General features: G+C 34.0%; 2 protein-coding genes across 8 annotated transcripts; both read left to right on the top strand.

Moving 5' to 3' along the window:
- Positions 1–3,312, top strand: LOC116338521 (ATP-dependent RNA helicase SUV3 homolog, mitochondrial-like). Its single transcript, XM_031763845.1, has 10 exons — positions 1–416; positions 490–881; positions 954–1,065; positions 1,148–1,457; positions 1,543–1,677; positions 1,760–1,866; positions 2,020–2,213; positions 2,304–2,483; positions 2,574–2,853; positions 2,929–3,312. The coding sequence occupies exons 1-10, from the start codon at positions 107–109 to the stop codon at positions 3,186–3,188; spliced, it is 2,280 nt and encodes a 759-aa protein (XP_031619705.1). The 5' UTR covers positions 1–106; the 3' UTR covers positions 3,189–3,312.
- A 353-nt stretch (positions 3,313–3,665) lies between these two features.
- Positions 3,666–22,220, top strand: LOC116338463 (filamin-A). Of its 7 annotated transcripts, XM_031763731.1 has the most exons (16): positions 6,837–7,074; positions 7,143–7,900; positions 9,483–9,582; positions 9,803–9,920; positions 17,228–17,368; positions 18,109–18,278; positions 18,614–19,154; positions 19,248–19,664; positions 19,853–20,115; positions 20,191–20,361; positions 20,444–20,618; positions 20,709–20,804; positions 20,886–20,964; positions 21,031–21,122; positions 21,196–21,399; positions 21,496–22,220. In XM_031763731.1, exons 2-16 carry the CDS (start codon positions 7,767–7,769, stop codon positions 21,690–21,692), a joined length of 2,898 nt encoding a protein of 965 aa, XP_031619591.1. In that variant the 5' UTR covers positions 6,837–7,074; positions 7,143–7,766; the 3' UTR covers positions 21,693–22,220. The 7 variants fall into 7 exon arrangements, with proteins under 7 accessions (XP_031619592.1, XP_031619591.1, XP_031619597.1 ...); XM_031763737.1 differs by lacking the exons at positions 6,837–7,074; positions 7,143–7,900; positions 9,483–9,582; positions 9,803–9,920 and adding exons at positions 14,079–14,166; positions 14,965–15,180; XM_031763736.1 differs by lacking the exons at positions 6,837–7,074; positions 7,143–7,900; positions 9,483–9,582; positions 9,803–9,920 and adding exons at positions 14,100–14,166; positions 14,961–15,180.
- The last annotated feature ends 735 nt before the right edge of the window (positions 22,221–22,955 follow it).

Raw genomic sequence — 22,955 nt, forward strand, 5'->3', positions numbered from 1 at the left:
TGACAATGCGGTTAAGATTTAAGCATGGTGTAATTTAGTCAACAATTGATGAAACTAACATTTGTATTTAATTTTTAAAATTTGACTGTAACTGTGTGGTGTTGCAATGTGGTCATTTTCGCGGAGAATTCTATCACATAATAGAATAATCAATCGAAATCTGCTGCGAAGGAATGATTCGTTGGTTGGATTTAATACTAAGCCATGTTTCACACGAGGAAAACAAGATGATTCAAATAATGAGTCGTTTAGAGTTTCGCGTTTATTTGCACCAAGCAAACCCAAGGGTAGTGATGATGCTTTATTGGGTGCTGAACTCACCGGTAAAATAGAAAAGTCCGACGTTTTAAAGGTCATAAACAAATTCTCACAAAAGCGGGAGAATCGAAGTCTTTGCGAAGATTACGGTCTGGATGGTAAATATTGAATGATTTTATGAAATATCAAAAAATGATAACAACATATTGATCATGTCGTCTTTTTGTTTAGAATATATCCAGGAGAAATCATTTTCCAGTTTTCGTCAATATTGTTTTCAAATAGATGCAATACCGGCTGAATTGTATATCAAATTGTATGATATTATCAATGGTGGTGGGCATCCGGATGATTTGTTTCCATACTTTTTAAATCACGCCAAAGAAATATTTCCACATTTAAATTGCATGAACGATTTGAAAAAAATATCGGATTTAACAAATCCTTCAACATGGTATCCGCAGGCTCGTAGTAAACCACGAAAAATTATCTTTCACGCCGGTCCTACCAATTCAGGTAAAACGTATCATGCAATGCAACGTTTCTTAGAATCAAAATCAGGAATTTACTGTGGTCCACTGAAATTATTGGCAATGGAAGTGTTTCAGAAAAGCAATGAAAAGGTAAGCATCAATTTTATTCAACATGATATGATATTGTTGTTCGAGTTAAAAACTGTGTACGAACGTATATAGGGAACACCATGCGATTTAGTGACGGGAGAAGAAAAAAGATTTGGTAATGCAGACGGATCAGAAGCAAATCATGTTGCAATTACAGTTGAAATGGCATCAGTCGAACGAAAATGTAAGTAATGCGCATATTTTCTATGAAACATTTCAAGCAAACTAAAATTGCTTATTATTTAATTCATTTAATTATTTTACAGATGACGTTGCTATTATTGACGAAATACAGCAATTAAAAGATCCAGGCAGAGGATGGGCATGGACACGTGCTTTTTTAGGAATAAATGCTGACGAGGTTCATGTATGCGGTGAGGCTGGCACAAAAGAATTACTGGAACGACTGTGCCTAACCACTGGCGAATTCATTGAGTACCATCATTATGATCGTTTGACACAGCTTACTATCGAAGACAAAGCACTCGGTTCATTGGAGAATCTCGAACCAGGCGATTGTATTGTTTGTTTTAACAAAAATGACATATACACTGTTTCACGTGACATTGAACTACTGTAAGAAATTATCGTACAACAAATAATCGAATACCAAAAATCAAAATCCGAATTTCAAATAAAATATTCTGTTTTATTTATGCAGCGGTAAGGAAGTGGCTGTGATTTATGGCAGTTTACCACCAAACACAAAATTAGCTCAGGCATCAAAGTTCAACGATCCAAACAATCCTTGTAAAATTATGGTGGCAACCGATGCCATCGGAATGGGTTTAAATTTGTAAGTTTCCTTAATGGAAAAAAATAACTCGTTTCATATAAAGTGTTAAAATCGAAAAGAAAAAATTTATTTCCATTTTTAGGAGTATTCGACGTATAATATTTTATTCAGTGGTTAAGTTACAACAAAATGAAGATGGTGAAAAAGAAATCAGCAAATTATCTGTATCGCAAGCATTACAAATAGCTGGTAATTAATTGTGTAGATGAAAATGACTCACCAAGGAATCCCACCATCTGCTCTAGAATTCTAGGAAATTTCTATAAACGAGTCAGGTGGCGAGATGCCTTGAGGCATTTTTTTAATTCTCAACATTACATTTCTAAATGTGTGGTCGTGTAGGTCGAGCTGGTCGATATGGAACACAATGGGAAGAAGGATATGTGACGACGTTCAAACCAACTGATTTACCAACGCTCAAGTATTTACTGGCACAAGAACCTGAACCCATCACACAAGCTGGTCTTCATCCCACTGCCGATCAAATCGAATTATATGCCTATCACTTACCCAATACATCCCTTAATAGTTTAATGGTTTGTCATTTAACAATGCCTAAATTTTATTCCACACTTGATGTCAATATGATTAATATGCATTTTTGTTTATTTTTTTTGTTTTTTCAGGAAATCTTCACATCGTTAAGCACAGTGAATGATGATTTGTACTTCATGTGCAATACGGATGATTTTAAAGCCTTGGCAAAAATGATACATCATATATCGTTACCATTACGTAGTCGATATATATATTGTTGTGCGCCGATTAATCAAAAACAACCATTTGTGTGTGCCATGCTTACCAAGGTAAACCATATTATGATTACTCCATGACTTTTCAAATACTTCAATTCGTATCAAAATTATTGTGTTATGTATATGTTTTTTTATTTTCAGTTTGCAACTCAACATAGTAAATTTATACCAATTACATATGAATATGTTGCGCATCATTGTGCATTGCCTGTAAAATTTCCAAGAACGATAGCTGATTTGGTACAATTGGAAAATATATTCGATGTTATGGATATTTATTTATGGTTTAGTTATCGTTTTACCGACATGTATCCGCATGGTGATCAAATTCGTGCAGCTCAAGTACAATTGGATGATTTAATTCAACAAGGTGTTGCACAAATTACGAATCTAATAAAACAGCACATAACAACAAACAATGGTAAATACAACTATTTAACATGTATTTATTTGAACAAACAAATAGCATTTCTAATTCAATTTAATTATTTTTCAGACGCTCCAGAAAATATTGTTGTGTCAAAAATGAGAGATAACAAATCATTAAAAAAAGACTTACCACATAAAGAAAATCTTTCCACACAGTTAGTACGAAAAGGTGTGATATCACCGCTTATGTTACTACAGCTGCGAGAAGAAATTTTAAAGGGAGCCTCAAAAGAAAGTAATGAGAAGATAAAAACTCTTATGCATGATTCAAGTCGTGCACTTAAAACTAAACCTAAGCACAAAAAGAAATCGAAAACAAAAAAATAATGTACAATATTTGTTCGAATAAAAATTGTAGATTCATCACTGAGTGAGTGATATCAGATAAACAAAAAAAAATTGGATGGTACCGTATATGCATGGTATCATTTTTGTATAAAGACCGAATGAAATACTCGGTGTACTATTTGGTGTTTTTTTTTTAATGAATCGACTTTGTTTAGGGATCGAATTGTCAAGGATTCACTGTCATTTTTTGTAGCATTGACTCGATCTAACGCTGAAAACGTCATTTATTTGTCATGTAGCATGATGTTTTTGATGGGATCAAAACACACGGGTAATATTTAACTATTCATACTATTAATAGCCTGTTGCCAATGCTGTTTGTACGCGTGTTTGTATGTAAAAGTAATGAAGAAAAAAAATGGCGCGTTGATTTAAAAATAGCACTAAACTCAAAACTCACAAACATATGAACATGAAACACGAAAAAAACACTGTTTTGTTACCGTATTCAGACAAACGCTCTGAATTCATTGACAGCTGCTATAGCGTAATTTTTATAAATCCAAGTTCATAAAGTTAATAAAAAAAACTACTGTGATTGTGTCAATTTTCAACGACAAACAAAATTGAAAAGAAAATTGATTTTCTGCAATAACAAAGTCATCGCTATTGTTGTCTGTTATGATGTGCCATCAAATTTGTGCTTTTCTGATGAATTTCAAATAGATCCGTATTCACTTGTGAATTGAGTCAGATGCTCTTGTCGATATGGTGTCGGCATCATAAGTGGTGGGCCCCCGTGCATTTGTGTTTTAAGTCAAGTTATTGAACAATTTCATGTTTCTCAACTCAATTCGATATGATTGATACACACATCAAATGTATAATTGTGAATATTTAATTTAAACGTATGTAACGTAGAAATTTACATAGATATTTGAATACATACATCGATCACAGTGATGAGCACAGAGTTACAGCTTAAAACAGCCAACATAATAAACAATGATATTGCACAAGAATCAAGGTATCAACTTGACATATTGACCATAAACAATTGTAATTTACCATTTTTCCCGTTTGTTCAATTTTAACAACAACAAAATATAGAACATTTCTACGTTGGTTAAATACGAAACGAAAACTAAGCGGTAAGCCATTCGTATCTGATGTTCAAATTGGCCTCAGCGATGGAATGGTTTTCATTGAATTGATAGAAGATCTTTCCGGAAAAAAAATTGGCAATAAATATACAAAAATCAATTCCAAACTGCGGCAACACCATTTAGATCGAGTGATATTAGTGTTGGAATGGATGCGGACCAATTCGGTCGAAACATTTATTGAAATCGGTGAGATATCATTAAAAAGAGTCAGACATTATAATGAGATTAATGGAGTTAAGAGCTGAAATGAAGTGAAAACAATAAAAGTGATTGTTATAGTGATTGTAGCAATGTAAGTGTAATTATAATCATAACAATCACTCCTATTGTTTTCACTCAATTTCAGCTCCTGACGATATCTGGCTGAAAATATCTCATTATAATGTCTGAAAAGAGTTGGTATATTTACAGCCATTCATTTATTTTTATTTTTAAATGTCATGCTGAATTTGTATACACATAACGCCTATCTTTCATATGATTAAAATTGAATGTAATATTTTAATTCTCTCGATTTTGTTCATTGCGTCCATTAAGATCCTAATAAATTAATAAATGGAGATATTGAAACGATTTTGGCTGTGTTGTGGTCGTTTATTTGGCAATATTCAATTGCATCAACCATACATGAACGGGCAGAAAACAATAGCTCACTTGATTCGTACGAGTCAAAAAAACATAGGTATTTGTGCTGCAAGATTATCCAATTGTTTTAATCGTTTTAAATATCATGCAATTTTTCTATAATTAGGCTAATGCAATGGATACAAATCAAAGTGCCAAAATTACGAATCACAAACTTTACATCGGATTGGCGAGATGGGAAAGCGATAAGTGCATTAATCAATGCTATTGCACCTGGTCTGTGTGCCGGCGATCACATGCAATGGGACTCAAAAAATAGCCTAATCAATACAATTGAAGCAATGACATTGGCTAGAGATTGGTTAGATATTCAAATGTATATACTACCAGAGGAATTGATCAGCGGTTATGTTAATGATAAAACGCTCATGACATATTTAAGCCAATTTACTATGGCTAAATTGCGTTCAGGTGCACCATTGAGAGCAAAACGCATCTCGAATCGGTTCGTTACATCATTCTAACTTTTTTCGTCTGTCAAATACACATTTTTTTAAAAAAATAATTTACAGAATCTCAGCATATGGTCCAGGAATCAGTCCTTTCGGAGCTGTTGCTCATACTCCAGCCAACTTTACGGTTGAAACGGTAGCCGCTGGAAAAGGTGAGAAACATTTTTTCAGTCAAAGATTCTTTTAAACATCCGAAATGATTTTTGATGTCAATTTTTATTAGGCTCAATCGATGTGCATATTCGGGGTCCAAATGGATTAAACGAAAAAGCTGATGTACGATTTAATAATGATGAAAAACTATCGTATTCCGTTTCGTATATGCCAAAAATAGCTGGCGACTACAAAGTCTTCGTAACATTTTTGGGCAAGGATATACCAAACAGTCCGTTCAATGTGCATGTCACCGAAAATGTTGCTGATATATCAAAAATCCAACTATCAGGCCCGGGATTACAATCGGACGGAAATTACAGTGGAAAAACTACCTATTTTGAAATTTTCGCAGAAGGTTCGTTTTCATTTATTTGTTCCATAATATTCTGTTTTGATTAAGATTTTCGGTATTTAAACCAACAATCAGACACTGTATGCGGTATACCTGAAGTAATAATTTTGGATCCAGCCGGTCACAAAACCACCGTGCCAGTTAAAATGCGAAAGATCAATGAAAATCGATGGAAATGTGAATATGTATCAAATTTAATTGGTCTTCATTCAGTTAATGTATTTTTCGGTGGGATTCCGGTTGAAAACAGTCCATTCGGTGTAAAAATTGCATCGAGTAAGAGATTTTCTTTTTCGTTTCACAAAATGATATTTCCATTTATTCTATTTTTCTACTGTCATGTATTATGTTCACTTATTTTCATGTTATCAGCATGTGATTCACGAAAAATTCGTGTCCGTGGACGTGGTATACAAGCCAGAGGCATTCGAAATGGTGACGATGCCATATTTTTTATTCATACAACAGCAGCTGGCATTGGTACGCCCGAAGTAAAAATCGTTGGTCCTGGCGGTATCAATCAGAATGTTGACATAAAACATGTAAAAGAAGATGTGTACGAGTGTCATTATTATCCAACGAAAGAGGGTCGATACGTGATTATGGTAAAATTTGGCAAATTTGAAGTTCCAAAGGCCCCATTCGAAGTAGTTGTTGGACCGCGTAGTCAGTCGTCGATTGTTGCTTATGGGCCCGGTCTAAAGGGCGGAATTGCAGCAATGCCAGCTGCATTCGTTGTTGAAATGAATGGCGAGACGGGAGCATTGGCATTCAGTGTTGCTGGCCCATCACAGGTAATAATCTATAGATTTTTTATTTTTGTGTTAGCATTTATTTCTTTATTTTAATGGATTTCACAACAATAACTGTGCCTTTTCCAGGCAGAAATCGAATGTCATGATAATGGCGATGGATCGGCGCTTGTGAGGTATCTTCCAACGGTAGCTGGTGAATATGCTATTCACATTTTATGCGATAATGAAGATATAAACAAGAGTCCATTCATTGCACAAATTCAATCAAAATCCAATTTCCAACCGGATGCGGTTAAATGCACTGGACCCGGAATTCAATCATATGGAGCCATATTGAATTGTAGCACTGAATTTAAAGTTGACACAAGCGATGCAGGCAGTGCACCACTTGAAATTATCGTAAGAAATATCGATTTTATTTAATATTTAAAATTTACTCATCAAAAATGATTTGTCGCAATTTTCAGATACAAGACACATTGGGAACACAGTTGGTGTACAAAACTAAAACGAATGAAAATGGTGTAACCACATGTTCATATACACCAAAGAGCACTTTGCCACATGTCATTGAAGTGAATTACGGTGGTGTTGCTGCATCAGAGTCACCATATCGTATTTATGTGTCAACACCGCCCGATGTATCCAAGATTCGTGTTTACGGTGACTGGTTTGAAACGAAAACCAAACTAAACGAATGCAATCATTTCAATGTTGATACAACTCAAGTAGATTATGCCGAATTGAATGTATATTTAATTCACGAAGAAAGTTGCACAAAAATTCCAGTTAGTATTGCATCAAATGACAATGGTGTTTATACAATAGACTTAAATGTAAAAAAACCAGGGAATTATTTAACGAAAATATATTACGGTGGAATACCATTGTCAATCACACAAAAGGTGTATGTTCCACCACTTCCAAATAATTACATTCCTGAATCATCCACACCAGAGGCCTATCCACAGAAGGTGAAAGTGTTCGGTCCGGCATTTTCGGAGGCGCCACTTGTTGCCGGCGAAGCAACCCATTTTAATATTGATGTATCGAAGGCTGGACAAGGCATTGTTGCCGTTTGTATATTTAACATGCATGGAATACCTGTTGATAATGTGTTTGTTGTGAACAAAGGTGGTGGCTTGTATACGGTTAATTTCATTCCGCCAAATGAAAAATCCATCGTGATTAGTGTTAAGTTTGCACATCAAAATGTTAATTCAAGGTAAGACAAATGAATTAAATCAAACTTATTTAAATGTTTATGTGTGTTAGATGTCTGCCGTTAAAATCAAATTTTAACCCTCAAACGCACATCAAAGGCCCTAAGAGTTAATTTTTTGAAGAAAATCACAAAAATATAAAAAAAATTGGAATATTTCGCTGAGCGTTTTCTTTTTTAATATCATATCTATGAGATACAATCAAAAATTTCAATTTTTGGTGCATAGATGAAGTTTTGGGAAGTCTTATAGAAAATACTAACGTAAAAGCACAACGGGGTCTTTTGGACCCCAAAGTATTTTGTATGGGAAATTATGCATTCTGTATGGGCCAATATGAAACTCATGGAGATTTGTTGACACAACAATTTATATTTCATCAAACAACAACACAGTAAATTTACTTACTACAGTTTCGTCCGTGACGTATACTGTTCATCGCAAATCAAATGGCATTTGCCATTATAATATATTCATACATTGTTTTTTTCGGATAGGGTAGATCCGTAAGATCTCCACGAGAGCTTGATCTAAGCGTGCATACGCCGCCGCATGATATATTCGTTCGTTTTCAAAGTATGTATCATGCGGCGGTGTACGCACCTTAGATCCAGCTCCTTAGATCTTACGGATATATCTTATCCAAAACACAAAGTATGGGCATATTTCATGAATTTGGTGAACGTTTCTGGTGTGGCAAGATTTGCCTTGTTGTGAACGTCCAACAACATGTTTGCCAAGTATGGAGGAAGAACGGAAGCAGCGCAATCTCATTGCACTCCATATAAAAGAATGTAATTGCTTTCGAACATGCAGATGGGCTGCCACCTGGTGTCTCAGAGTTAAGCTGAAGAAGAGGAAGGAAAAGTGTTTACATAGGGTTGAACTTATAAATGCCAGAGAGCAGCACAGCTACAGTATTCAAAGTGCGATCGCCCTTCGGGAAGCAGTCTCTATATTGATCTCACATATCGAGAGGTAGTTCGGCGCATTACACGGAGCACATTGACTGGCCAACGACTGTCGATTAGCGATAGTAGTGAAAGACACGACTGTCTAAAAGTCGTACATATCAATAACTACCAAGCATTTTGGCTATAATTGATTTTTTTCATGAAAAATCAACATAAAATTGTGATGATGTATTGGAAAGTAAGGAATAAGCTATGGTATAACTATAAAATGACATATTTTACTCATTGGATACCATTTTGCATAAGTTTTGTATGAAATTTCTCATGGGTCCAAAAAGACCCCACCTGTGCGCTTACGTTACTGTTTTAGCCTGTGCGGTTAAGGGTTAATAGAATAAAATTCATTCAAATTCATTTACACTCAATAATAAACACTCATTTGATTGATGTAATTTGAGACAGATTTTATTTTTCATTAAAATTCTTCTTGAATCAAACACAACCGTTTGTGCGAACGATTTATTTGCTTCTTTTTTGCCACATAAAAGCTTGTTTTCAATGTTCGCACCAATGACATACAACATCTATTTAAAAATAATGTTGACATATCCCTTTTGTCGTCGGATCTGAAGCATTCTATTAATTTGTTTGACCTTTTTCTATTTTCCAGTCCATTTCTGCTAACGATCATTACAAAAGATGATGAAAAAACCGCGCTAGTCAACAAGACACAATCCATTCGTCGCTCTGATATTAGTCTAGCTATTGAGGTAAGCCATTTTGCCTAAATTTAATTTTCACGATGTGGATTAAAAATACTCCGTTTTAATTTCATAACAGACACCGAATTAGATTTATCCATTCGAAATAGTTTATTGAGAGTTTTACACATCAATGTATGATGAAGATGATGAGGTGATGTCGAAATGCATCGCAATAATCTATTTTCTTTCTTTTTTTTTATTTGTTGATCACATTTCACATACATAGGATCATTCAAGCGATCTCGAAGAATTGGAAGCAACGACACAAAGTATTGATTCGTCTAAACACGCTCGCATTTATTTCAATAAATTGCCAATATCTCGACCGTTCAATGAGCTAAAAGGTAAGGATTTTCTAAACAATTTATAGTCTGTATGGTAGTTGATCATGATCATCGGTGTTCGATGCGATGCACAAAATTCAATGCATACATGATTTGAAATATTGATATGACATTCGATTTCCAAGGGAAACATGTCGCCGTTAGTTCATATTTTTCTTCATCGTCGCTCAAAACAAGAAAGCGAGAAAGAGAAATAAAGTGAAATGAAATGGGTTCTGTTTCGTTGCTATACTCACTGCACATGATCACGGTCGAGTGGATGAATCAAAGCATGAATTTTTGAAATCGTAATTAGTACATATTAAAAATCAAAAATTCACTATCGCATGGATATTTCAATTAATTACTGTGCAGCATGCCATCAGACAAGGAGAGGCTCTTGCACACACATTTGTGCCAAGAGTGTAAGTATGACTAAAGAGAGAATGGTATAATGAAAAAGAGAGAGAGAGAGAGAGACTTGGGGGAGATAAAAATAGAACCATTTTCGCCAAGCAACACCAATAAATTACATCGACACCATAAAACTTAAAATACAAATTTAAATTTATTTATTTCTAGTTCCAAATTGAGTTTTCAACCAGTAAAGAAAAAAACCGAATCTACGACGAAATACAACAAGATGATCATGTTTAGAAGTCCGGCACCAATTTTACATTTATTGAATTATTTCGAATTAATGAAATAGAAAGACGCATAGTGATAGACATGATGGAGATTAATTTCCCAATTCGCATGACCATGTGATTCACACACACACACATGTATAATATAAAAGATATAAAAGATATGTATCGAAACGAGATAATCACATCAATAATGGAATGTGACAGCGTTTGCAAAAGAGAAGTTATTTTAATAAAGAAAAAACTGTCATTCCAAGCACATTCGGACACCAACGACAACAACAAAAAAAAATCATTTTTGGTACAAGTATTCGGACCAAAAAGTGCGTGGAAAAAAATGCGTTGGCTCATCATTTTTCCACTTTTGTATAGTAGCGGTAATACGTATTTGACGAAAATAAAATAAAAATTCCCGACGAATGATCCTCCTATAGGAATTTTGCGATATCTCCCTTCTCTTGTCGACCAAACTCAATACACTCTAACTTAAATTCATATCATACTTTAAAAATCATTAGCGACAAAAATCTGACTTATGGCGGAAATTGTTTTCAAAAATGTGCGGTTAATATAACGATATCACCACACGCACATCTCGATTCGGAATTTTCTTTTTTTTATTTTTATTAATGTTTCCGTTATATATATATATTTCCTTTTGATTCACATTTTATTGGATCGGTTGTCGTGACATTTACTTTTCTCTTGCGCCTTCATAATTTCCAAATTTATGAGCCTGACACAAAAAAAGAGAATACGAATTTTTATCACAAAATAAAAATATCATTTTAATGCATATATATAAATGAAACAAATGGCTGAAAGTTAATCTGGGGTTAAACGTTTCGTATAACGACCGTTCAATGTACGAAAATTTTCTTTTGTTTTTTGTTTCACATCCAAATTTCGAGTAATTAGTTGGTTACGACAAAAACATGATTGCACATTTGCATTCATATTGTGTTATACGCGTGATTGACGATGAAATCTTTCTACAGTAGCCGGTAAAAAGTTCGCATACACAAATCGTTTGATTGTATTTTCTTGTTGACAGACAACAACAACAAAAAAAAAAACAGAAAATAAATAAACGCAATATCTTGAGTGAAATGTTCGCATTCAGACAATAGGATATATGTGACCACAAAAATGACAAAACCATAAAATACAAACAACATTTAAATAAATGCTAGATTAATTGTTATTATTTGGTTTTGCGTCTTTCGACCTCTTCAACGTAGATATTTTCGCCAATGTGAATTATGACGGTATGAGAACAAAATTTTAGGGTGTATTTATATTTGGCCATTTATCATAACGAAGCTATTATAAATAAGAGGCGCTAAAATCGGTATAATCATATTATGTGCCATAAAATGGAGAGAATACTGACGAGGTGCCACATGAAATGAAAGTGATTGATGAAAGTGTACACAAGAAATTTGTTTTCAATTTGTATTTTATAAACCCACCCTAAACGACAGTAAAATATCGACAATTCTCAACATCAATTTTTATTTCAGGATTGTAATTTGTGCGTGTGTGCGCTGTGTTTTTTTTTTTATCCAAAAATACATATACTGACAAAATATTTTGTTCGTAAAAATAAACGTTTGTCATGTAATAAGATGTCGGGGTGTTTGTGCAAATGATATACGCATAGTTTTGGCAAATAAGAAAAACAACAAATGTTTTGCGCGCTCGTAAGCAGTTGTAAACTGAGATCCAGAAGATCAAAGAAATGCGCATCAAACTAGTGACTGGTTAGTTTGTTTTTATTTTATTTTTGCTTGGTTTGCAAAACGGCAATATGCACATCCTACCATGTTTCAATGTAATTAATATTAGCGAATTTGCGCTTCATCTACTTGCACAGTGTCGTCCAAATGTACGCCGTTCAAAATCATATTCATTCATGAAGATCTGTCACGAAAATTGTTTCAAAATCTCAGCTCTGCCTCCCTCCTCTCTTTCTTGTTTTTCAGCTCTCTCTCTCTCTCTCTCTCTCTCTCTCTCTTTTTCTTTCTGCGTGCTCTGAAATACATATTTCCGATTTCAGCATGCATCATGTGATCAAAAAGTTGCAAATGGCTACGCACGTCATATAGTTTTGACTGAATGGACAAGTGAATGTTTCATATGCACAATCTTCATCTTTTCAAATGAACTGTAGAAAATTGTCGGAATCTTTCTCTATCGCTCGATTTACATTGATCTGGAGAAAAATCACACTTACACTGTCCGCCGAATTGTTTCTCAAAAGAAAAATGAAGAAGAAAACAGGAGAGGTCGAAATTGAATGCATTCGATGAGAAATGAACGGTACCGCTTTTAGCCGATTTAAAAAAGGCCGTGGATGTATTCTGTACAGTATGAATAGCATCAAAATACATATACAGTAAAACCTGTCAATAATGTCAATAACTGAATCTCACGGGGACAATTTTTTTTCCACTATTGACACGAATTCCACTAAACTCAGATTCCATTAATAACAGGTTTTCACGCCAATTCAGAAATGATTTTCCATTATTGAGGGTAAAGAACCAGGCGCTCAAATCCACTGTCAAACGTACGTATGCTATATTCATAGCTATAGCCTATTGCACAGAAAGAAAAAATGTGGTATTTTTAATTCAATTTTGGTAGATTTAATATAAAATCAACCAACAACGAATGAAATTTACCATTTTTGACATCTCTGAGGCATATTTCTCAAAAGAGACTATCAGTTTAATAATTTTTACCAATTGCTTCATTTCATTCACCAAATTCTTGGGCTAGCGTCATCTGTGGTTTCGAAAAGTTGTTAAATGCAATGAAGCAGTTGGTAAAACTTATTCAACAAATAGTCACTTTTGAAAAATATGCCTCAGAGATGTCAAAAATGGTAAATTTAATTCGTTGTTGGTTAATTTTATATTAAATCTACCAAAATTGAATAAAAAATACCACATTTTTTCTTTCTGTGTGTATACAATGTTATTGTTGTTGTATAAAAGCGACAGTGTAAGTTTTCTGTTTTTGGGCGTGTGGTTCTTTGGGAAAAAAGGGGAAAATTCCAAGCGAAATTCACATATTTTTATCATCAATTTTTCAGGGGGTGATTTTGAGAAAAAAATTCTAGAAATAAAAAGAATTTTTCGCATGGAAAATCCTAGCGAAAACGGTTTTCCAATCGGAAAAAAATTTTACTTCCAAAAAACAGCTCGAAAATCCCTAGCAAATCGAAAAAATATCTCACGCGTTCGAAAAACCCTAGCAAATAAAAGAATTTTTCAGGTTTCATTATTAGCAGGTCATTTTGTATGGGAGAGCTCAACGGCGGAAATTTTTTTCCACTATTGACAAGAATTCTACCAAAGTCAGGGTCCGTTATTGACAGGTTTTACTGTACTAAAATAAAATAAGACTGTTAGCCAGAGAGTCAGAGCTGTACCAAGTTGACGAGCAGCGGACACCGTATTAAATTAAGAAATTGAAAAAAAAAAACATCTACATTCCATGTTCGCAATCCGAATATATAAAATTTGAAGTGCTAAAGTGTATCATCTCAGAGAGTTAGCGACCAAAAATTTTCGCATCGCATTCACAAGTGGTCCGTGTTAACGTATAGACGGGTATTTAAAGTTTTCATCATCAAAAGTAATTCGAATATACAAGTTCGAATTCGCGTGTTCTTACTCGTTTCTTTCTTACTCACCCATTTGATCAACAAAAAAAAAAATCAACCACGTTTAATTTCTGATATTCCATTTTAATTTCGAAGTGCCGTTGTTAGTTTTTTTATCCACCACATTTCTGCAATATTTGATGTGACCGCGTAAACGAAATAAATATTTAAATAAATAGTTTGGAGAAATTAAATTGAACAATTAACTCACATTCCGAATTCATTTATTCATCGTCTGGCACAACAAAGCAATCACATTCAATATTGCACATTAATTGCTAACATTATATCTCAATCTGTCACTACACATTACCAATCAAGCTCATTTTTTTTTCATCCATTTACATTTAATTTCTAACATTAAAAGTCAGGATGTTCCATTAATTATTATATGAATATATTTCACAATTTTTAAAAAATATTTCATTAAAAATGAAACTCAATTATTCATAAAAAATATTTGCAAACCGTATAATTTTATTTTTTGTACCATTAGATTCAGAATTAGCTAGTCGAATATTTCAATTGATCCATGAAAATCTGATGATACACTAGAAATAAAAAATCACTGGTCATTTGAAGAAGAGAGAGAAAAACTTAAATAGCATGTTGTGCTAAATTTAATTTTTAGCTATTACATTAAACGGGAAAATTAACAGCCTTTTTCATTTACCACATTTCCCCTTACTACTTTTAATTAATTCCGATCTGTTAAATCGAAATTGAATATTTTTTACTAAGAAAGCAATGTGGTTGATGCGCAGTGAAGAAGACGAAACCACATGGGAGGAATACAGTGAATTTCATAAGGATTTGAAATTGAGCTTTACTGTGTCGGAATTTGATTTTGAGCCGAAGGTGGAAGTGTTCTGCAAAGAGCAAAATATTGCAGATAAAGTGCATGGAAGTGTCTCTTCTGCGACAAATTTCCTCTCTCAATATCAAATATTAACGCATCAAGGTAATCATTTTAACGAGTTGAGAAAAAACAGACAAAAGTAAATGAAAAATCTGCACACATTCTCCAATTAATTTGTTTCGTTTTTTTTTTCTCTTTGTCTGGTATGAGTGGTGCCAAGTGGAAACAATCATAAAATACACAACATCAATTGCATAAATTAATCAGTGAATGATAATAGCTCGCGGCATACATATGTATATGACTGTGTGTATGAGAGAGAGCGAGTGTGTCTGTGTGTGTGTGTGTGTGTGTGTGTGATATATCAAAAGGATAATGTGAATGCAGTGAAAAAAGCTGCAATCAAGCACAGAAAGTAGCTCAAAAACATAAAAACTCCTAGCATAAATTGCATTAATACAAACAACAGCTTTCATTATTCGACTATCAACAAAAAGCAACGTGAATGCTTGCAAAAAAAAATGATTTGCAGCTATAACGATTCTCAACCTGCAATACATTTTCGCTGAAATTTATTTATCTGACATCAATTAAATTAGTATATAGAAACAAAATAAAAACCAAAAATTTAAATAAATACAAGTCGGAATGTTTAGTCGAGGATTTGATTTGCATCTCCCTCTATTCAATCGACCATCGTCATCTTTTGTCGTTCTCTTATTGCTCAATGTATGTCTCTGGCGTTTGTCGTATGCACAAACATATGTTCAATTTAATTAGGCTATAGCGCAGCGATATTGCACTTTAGTAGTGAAGCCATCATTTTAACTAATAATTAGCAATTAAAATAATTCAGCTTAAATTAATGTGTAGCTACATCGATGCTCGCCAACGTGTAAAACGTGCGGATAATTTCGGAATGGAGGACCGTATTCCATTATGTATGACGTTTATCGTCTGTGTCTAAGCACTAAAATGCCCGCGATTTGATTTCTTCTTCTTCGTCGTCGTTTTCTTTTCTGCTCGTAGGCGAACTAACAATTTTTATGATATGTTATTTAAAGTTCTTTTTTTTCTTCTCCTTCTCTTTTGAACATACCATTCAATGAACGCAATGAAATTTCGATGGTTTCACTGTCGAAATGACTTGCTGTAGAGATTCATTTCATTTCTTTTTTCATTTCGGTATTGCTTTCGAATTTTAACGACGTTTCGAAATAAATCATTTCATCAATACTGCCTTTACTATCTTCCTCTCTCTCTCTCTTATTTTCTTAAGGCCTTATTTGCTAAGCACACGATTGTAATCGTGTACGATTCCAATCGTCCACGATTTTCTTATGATCGTCTACGTATATCTGAAAAGCGTTAGATGAAACGTTCCCGATCATGAAAGATCGGTTGGCGATTTGAAAAAATCGTACACGATTACAATCGTGCGCAAATCGTGTCCTAGAAAATAGAGCCTTTACAAATCATTTACGTTCATGCTGACGGTAAATGAAAAAAAAAAAAAAATAACGGGTATAAAGTCGATCCACAAATAAAATTAAAAAATAAATATACAACATTATCTGTGACATTCGTTTTATAAGCATGTCATAACAAATCGCACATTTCCGATATTCAACAGCACCGAGAACACATAACTAATTGATTATTTATGTTTTCTTTGCGAAAATCAAATACAATGTTTGTCGTATCCTTGCAATTCATGCAGTCGCACAATTTATTTATGGGCTATTTGTTTTTTTTTAAGTGGCAAACACTTTGGCCATACATGTTGTTGAATGTTTAGAAACATGCTATCAAAACAAAATGTTTCCATTTGATTAAATGGTCTGTTAGTATGACATGTATGCGAAAAATGATGTTGTGATAAGAAGAAATGTGCAACACATAAATTAATTTCTCTCAATTTTTGTTGAGATTTTCGTTAGCACATCTACAGGACCATTTCGTTGAATTTTTATGTATTTTGCGATGAATGTAATGGAAAAATCACTTTTCTCGCTCACTCGCTCTGTATCTCTCTTTTTTCCTTTCTTTTTCATCAAAAGAAAATGAATGTTGGCAATCTTCATAAATCTTCGGATTGTTCTTTCATGTTTTCACACAGCTGAATCATTAATAAATGTCATTTTTATAGCGCAAGTGAAAATGCCAAGCGGAAAAATTGATTTACCGCTTATCGAAGACAACTTTGATGGCACAATTCGAGTCCAATATAATCCAAAAGAAGATGGCGTTCATGAACTAATTCTACTGCATAATGGAGCTCCTGTTCAAGGTATGAAATATATATATTCTTTAAATCATTTGTTTTTCTTTCTATTTTCATTAAAATAAATATATTTGTGATATCAAAATGGTATATAAGTCAAAGTAAAGAGGTTTCATACGGTTCTTCCCCTTTTTCTCTCAAAAAGTAACCATTTTGAGAGGAAATGATATTTAGAATGTCACGTTCCCTTTAGTCATTCGTTTGAATCAAATTATAAATTGCTATTATGGCTAATGAAATCCGGAAGTAAAATGATGCAAGCGTCCCAAGAATGTTTACTCTGCAACGGTAGATAATTCTTGGCATTTATCATTTAAAATGTTGCCAATATTTCTATTTAAATGCAGTATTGCAAACATTCTTTGCGACACTGGCTACTTGCATCAGTCGAATCAACCTTCATCCATCGAATCAATATCGAATGCACTTTCACCAATTTCTTTCTCTCTTTGAGATTATTTATACTGAATCAATATAAAACGCTTCGTTTCTCCTCAAAATGGTTGTTTGTCTTTTTTTACCCTACAATCACATTTTTTCTTCAATTTTTTTCTACAAGCTTAAACATTTTAAAAGAAATATGTAAGTCACGATAAATACACGATTCGTGACGTTGAATAAGCTTGTACAATTTACATATCTTCGTTAACATCAAAATAACGAAAATAAATCTCTTATTAATTTTAATGAAGCTAATTTTGCTCACTTTTCTTTCTCTACCGATCTCAATCTCATCCGGTTGAAAGGTTCACCATATAAGTTTCATGTGGATTCGCAGTCAAGTGGTTGCTTAACTGCATATGGTCCGGGTTTATCGGGTGGTAAATGTGGGGAACCGTGTGTTTTCACCATTTCAACAAAGGGTGCCGAAGTGCCATTATTATCGTTGTCTGTTGAGGGACCCAGCAAAGCAAAAGTAAGCTGCAATTAAGAGTTTCTCATTTTAATTCGAACGAATTAAATTTGATCACGAAAAAGGGGAATATTTTATTGTTATTATTTGTTGGCGAATGAAATCATCGACTTTATATCATTTTTCATTTCGAATTTCATTTTGAATTGTCTTCATTTGGGGATTTGTATTAAAAGATGTATTACAATATATCATTATAATATGCGAAATGAAGAATTTTATAAGCTTTGAAAAATGTCAAGTGAACCAATTTTCCTTTTTCGATGAGAAATGAAATGCGAACGCATTTCATTTTATAGCAATTATTTTTCGTATTTATGTTTTGGTTCCCTTCTCAGATTTCCTACACCGATAATAAAGATGGAACGATTTTGGTGACGTTTTTACCAACGGAAGCAGGGGATTATAAAATTTCGGTTCGTTTTGGTGATAAGCACATAGCCGGCTCACCGTTTGTATGCAAAGTGGAAGGTGATGCGAAAAAAAGCTTAAGAAATCAACTATCAATTGGAAGTGGATGTTCGCAGGTAACATTGCCAGGTGTTTTGACCGATGCTGATTTACGTTCATTGAATGCTATCATCATGACACCGTCTGGTATTGAAGAGCCATGCTTCTTGAAACGTTTACCATCGGGTAATATTGGCATTTCGTTTACACCACGTGAAACGGGAGAGCATACTGTTAGCGTTAAACGCATGGGCATCCAAATTAAAAACTCACCGTTTAAAATTAATGTTACCGACAAAGAAGTTGGTAATGCAAAAAAGGTAAAAGTTACCGGTACCGCACTTACTGATGGCAAAACACACACAGATAACACATTTGTTATTGACACCCGAGATGCTGGCTATGGTGGTTTATCTTTATCAATTGAAGGTACGAATCGAACGAATATTACATGACTATCATATTATGCTATATCTATGAATATTTTTATGTGTATTTTTTGTGTGTGTGTGTGTGTCAAAGGGCCCAGCAAAGCTCAAATTAAATGCTTGGATCAAATCGATGGAACATTGAAAATTTCTTATAAGCCAACTTTACCCGGAAACTATATACTAAATTTGAAATTTGCCGATCATCATGTCGAAGGATCACCATTTAATATCAATGTAACCGGCGAAGGAAATAATTCTCAACGCGAAAATATTTCGCAACAAACGTCGGCCGTGCCATCGAACGATGTTGGCAGCAAGTGCAAATTAACATTTAAAATGCCAGGCATTACATCGTTTGATCTTGCAGCCAGTGTTACATCGCCAAAGGGCATTTGCCAAGACGCTGAAGTGCAAGAAATCGAAGATGGACTGTATGCCGTTCATTTTGTACCAAAAGAAGAAGGAATCCATACAATCTCTGTCAAATACACAGACATTCACATACCGGGTATTTTATATCATTTATTCTGATATTAAAATTGAGTGACAAACGTTGTGTTTCGCAAAAATTGTATATCGGAATGAGCAAATCTATTTATCAGAGTTTAGAAGTGATCGTATATTTGCTATGAACACTTTCATACACATTTAAGTTTCAAGTTTTTCTTTTAAATTAATATGGTTATCGATATCCAGGTTCACCGTTCCAATTCACTGTTGGCCCATTCAGTGATTCTGGTTCGCATTTGGTGAAAGCTGGTGGTTCCGGTTTGGAATTTGGTGAAGTTGGTGTTCCAGCTGAATTCAATATTTGGACACGTGAAGCTGGTGAAGGAAAAATTGCCATTTCAATTGAAGGACCAAGTAAAGCTGAAATAAATTTCAAAGATCGCAAAGATGGATCATGCAATGTGGCTTACACAGTTAAAGAACCAGGAGAATACAATGTCAGCTTGAAGGTATTCATTTATGGTGGCATCATTCTTAATTTCAGATCATTGTTTTTATCAAAATATCGAATAATTTCTTTTTAGTTTAATGAACGCCACATTCCGGATTCGCCATTCATAGTTAAATTTACGCCGCCTGCTGCTGATGCGCACAAAGTCGAAATTGCCCAGTTCCCGCAAGGTGCTATTCAAACGAACACACCATCACAGTTTTTGGTGCGCAAAAATGGTGCCAAAGGTGACATTGATGCAAAGGTATTTGATTGACACTCAACATTTGAATGCAAAATTCGTTGTGTCATATGAATCGATCTCTGATTTGAGTGAATTTTCTTAGATCGTTTCACCATCAAATCTAGAAGATGACTGTTTCGTTCAGGCCATTGACTCGGAAGAGACGTCCGTTCGATTTTATCCACGTGAAGAAGGAATTCATGCTATCCATGTCAAATTGAATGGTGTTCATATACCCGGTTCGCCATATCGTGTTCGGGTCGGCAAAGATGTTGCCGGTAATTCCAATGATTTAAACCACATCAAAATGTGGACGATTTTTCTTTTCAAACCACAAAACTAATCACATTTATCGCATGAATGTACAGATGCATCTGCTGTAAAAGCCGAAGGTGTTGGCTTGAAAGATGCTGTTACTGGCCAGAAATCACACTTCCTAATCAGTACATTGGATGCCGGCTCAGGTAAATTCATTTGTGAATCAACATCTCAACGACATGAAAATGTATGTGTGCCCTTTTTTGTGGCAAACATTTCTTTTACAGGAACATTATCAGTAACGATGGATGGACCTGCCAAAGTGTCATTGGATTGTACGGAAATTGATGATGGTTATAAAGCAAGGTATTTTTTATCAATTTGTTATGTGTGATTTTGACATAAAATTATAAACATGAACGATTTTGACAGATATACACCATTTTTGCCTGGAGAATATTTTGTATCGGTTAAATACAATAACACCCATATCGTTGGTTCACCATTCAGAGTGAATTGCACAGGTAAATATTATGCTGAAATGCAATCAATAGAAATGACGTTGGCTGAAATGTTAAATTAAAAATTTGCAATTAGGCAAGAGTTTGGTTGATGAGGGTGGCCAAGAATCAACAAGTGTTTCTGTGCAAACGACTGCAAAACACTCAAAAGGTAATAAAAATGGTCCCGCTTTACCAGTATTCAATGCTGATGCATCAAAAGTTACCATCAAAGGAATGGGCATTAAAAAAGCTTTCGTAGGAAAACAAAATCAATTTACAGTAAATGCATCCGAAGCAGGTAATTATTCTGTTCATAAAATCATTCTGTTCTCTGTTTTTTCTTTTAAATCATGATTCCTAATTTATGGTTTTTTTTTTTTTTTAATCTTAATAGGTCATAGCATTTTGTTTGTCGGTTTGTACAATCCAAAAGGACCATGTGAAGAGGTGCAAGTAAAACATACTGGCAAAAATACGTTCACTGTCAACTATTACATACGAGAACGAGGCGAATACACATTACTCGTGATGTGGGGTGAAAATCATATTCCTGGTTCACCTTTCTTGGTTGAAGTGCCATCTAAATGCTGAACTATATTATTTCTGCCCGCTCAGCACATGAGAAATGTATCAATTTTTTTGATCATATATTTATTACCAATATATCTCTCTATCTACTTATGCATACTATCATCTGGAGTCACTTCGCAAATTTCGAAGTATTGACTCTCTCAGTTTTTGCAATATCCATTCTGGTGTGGTCTTTCTCTTTGGAGTTTCGTTGCAAATACTTCCCAATTTTGTTTTTATCAAATGCAATTTTCTTTTGAATGGAATTTCAATATTATAAACAGAAAAAAAAATAGTTTTGCATGGCGTGTCAATGTTTAAATAGACAGACAGATTTACATGTAGCTTGTTTCATACCTCTATTTAACTGGTGAGTGTATTTTAACATTTAACATATATATTTATATGTGAATTGTGTCTCCTCAACCTGAACGAAATTATTTCGTCTCTCTTTTTTTTATCTATAAAATATTTAGTCAATCCCGAATCGTGTTTAAATGTAAATTTTGAGAAAAACGCAATAAAAAATAAAACGAACAGAAAACATCAAAAAATAAAATCAGTTTCATTCAACATACATATGCTTGTCGTCACAACAAAAAAGCGTAAACGCTTCACACTTGTTGGCCCATTCATTGGATTTGGATTGGTATATTTTCCTCTTTTTTTGGCATTACTCTCTTGTGGTCGAGCTTGACCGAAAATGGAATATAATGTCGAGCAAATAGCTCGAATTCGATTGTTATTTTGATGGCAATTGCAATTATAAAATTTCGTATTCATGGCGGATATTTTTTCATCGATTAACATCATAAAATCAGAAATAAATAACAACAAAATCATCGTCCAAATGATGATCGATTCAAAGTGGTTCCAGTTAATGCTGTGAAGACCCGTGGATTCTTCTGCTTTGTTATTATTATTTTCATTTATTTTTATGAGTCCGCACGTAGCTAATACAAACGATTTTACTCGTAAATTTTGATTTATGATTTGGGGTTTCGAAATATGTCATGGAATCGGATATAAACCTCGTTCGCAACAAATAGGCATAATCCGTGTGGTTTAAAAACAAACGCTTTCATATATTCAACTAAAAGTGAAACAAAAAAAATGTATGAAAAAAGCAAAAGGAAACACAAAAAAATGTTCCGGCCATAAAATTTTGCCCAAACCGTGACGTGAAATCGGTTTACTTTTACTTTGATAAAACAAAATAAAATGTCTTACATCCGTAAGATGAACTTTTCCGCACTGTGATCCACAACATGCGTCTATTACGTA

Source organism: Contarinia nasturtii, unplaced genomic scaffold (genome assembly GCF_009176525.2).
Source record: "Contarinia nasturtii isolate CC-2019 unplaced genomic scaffold, AAFC_CNas_1.1 Cnas_scaffold_414, whole genome shotgun sequence".
NCBI lineage: Eukaryota > Metazoa > Arthropoda > Insecta > Diptera > Cecidomyiidae > Contarinia > Contarinia nasturtii.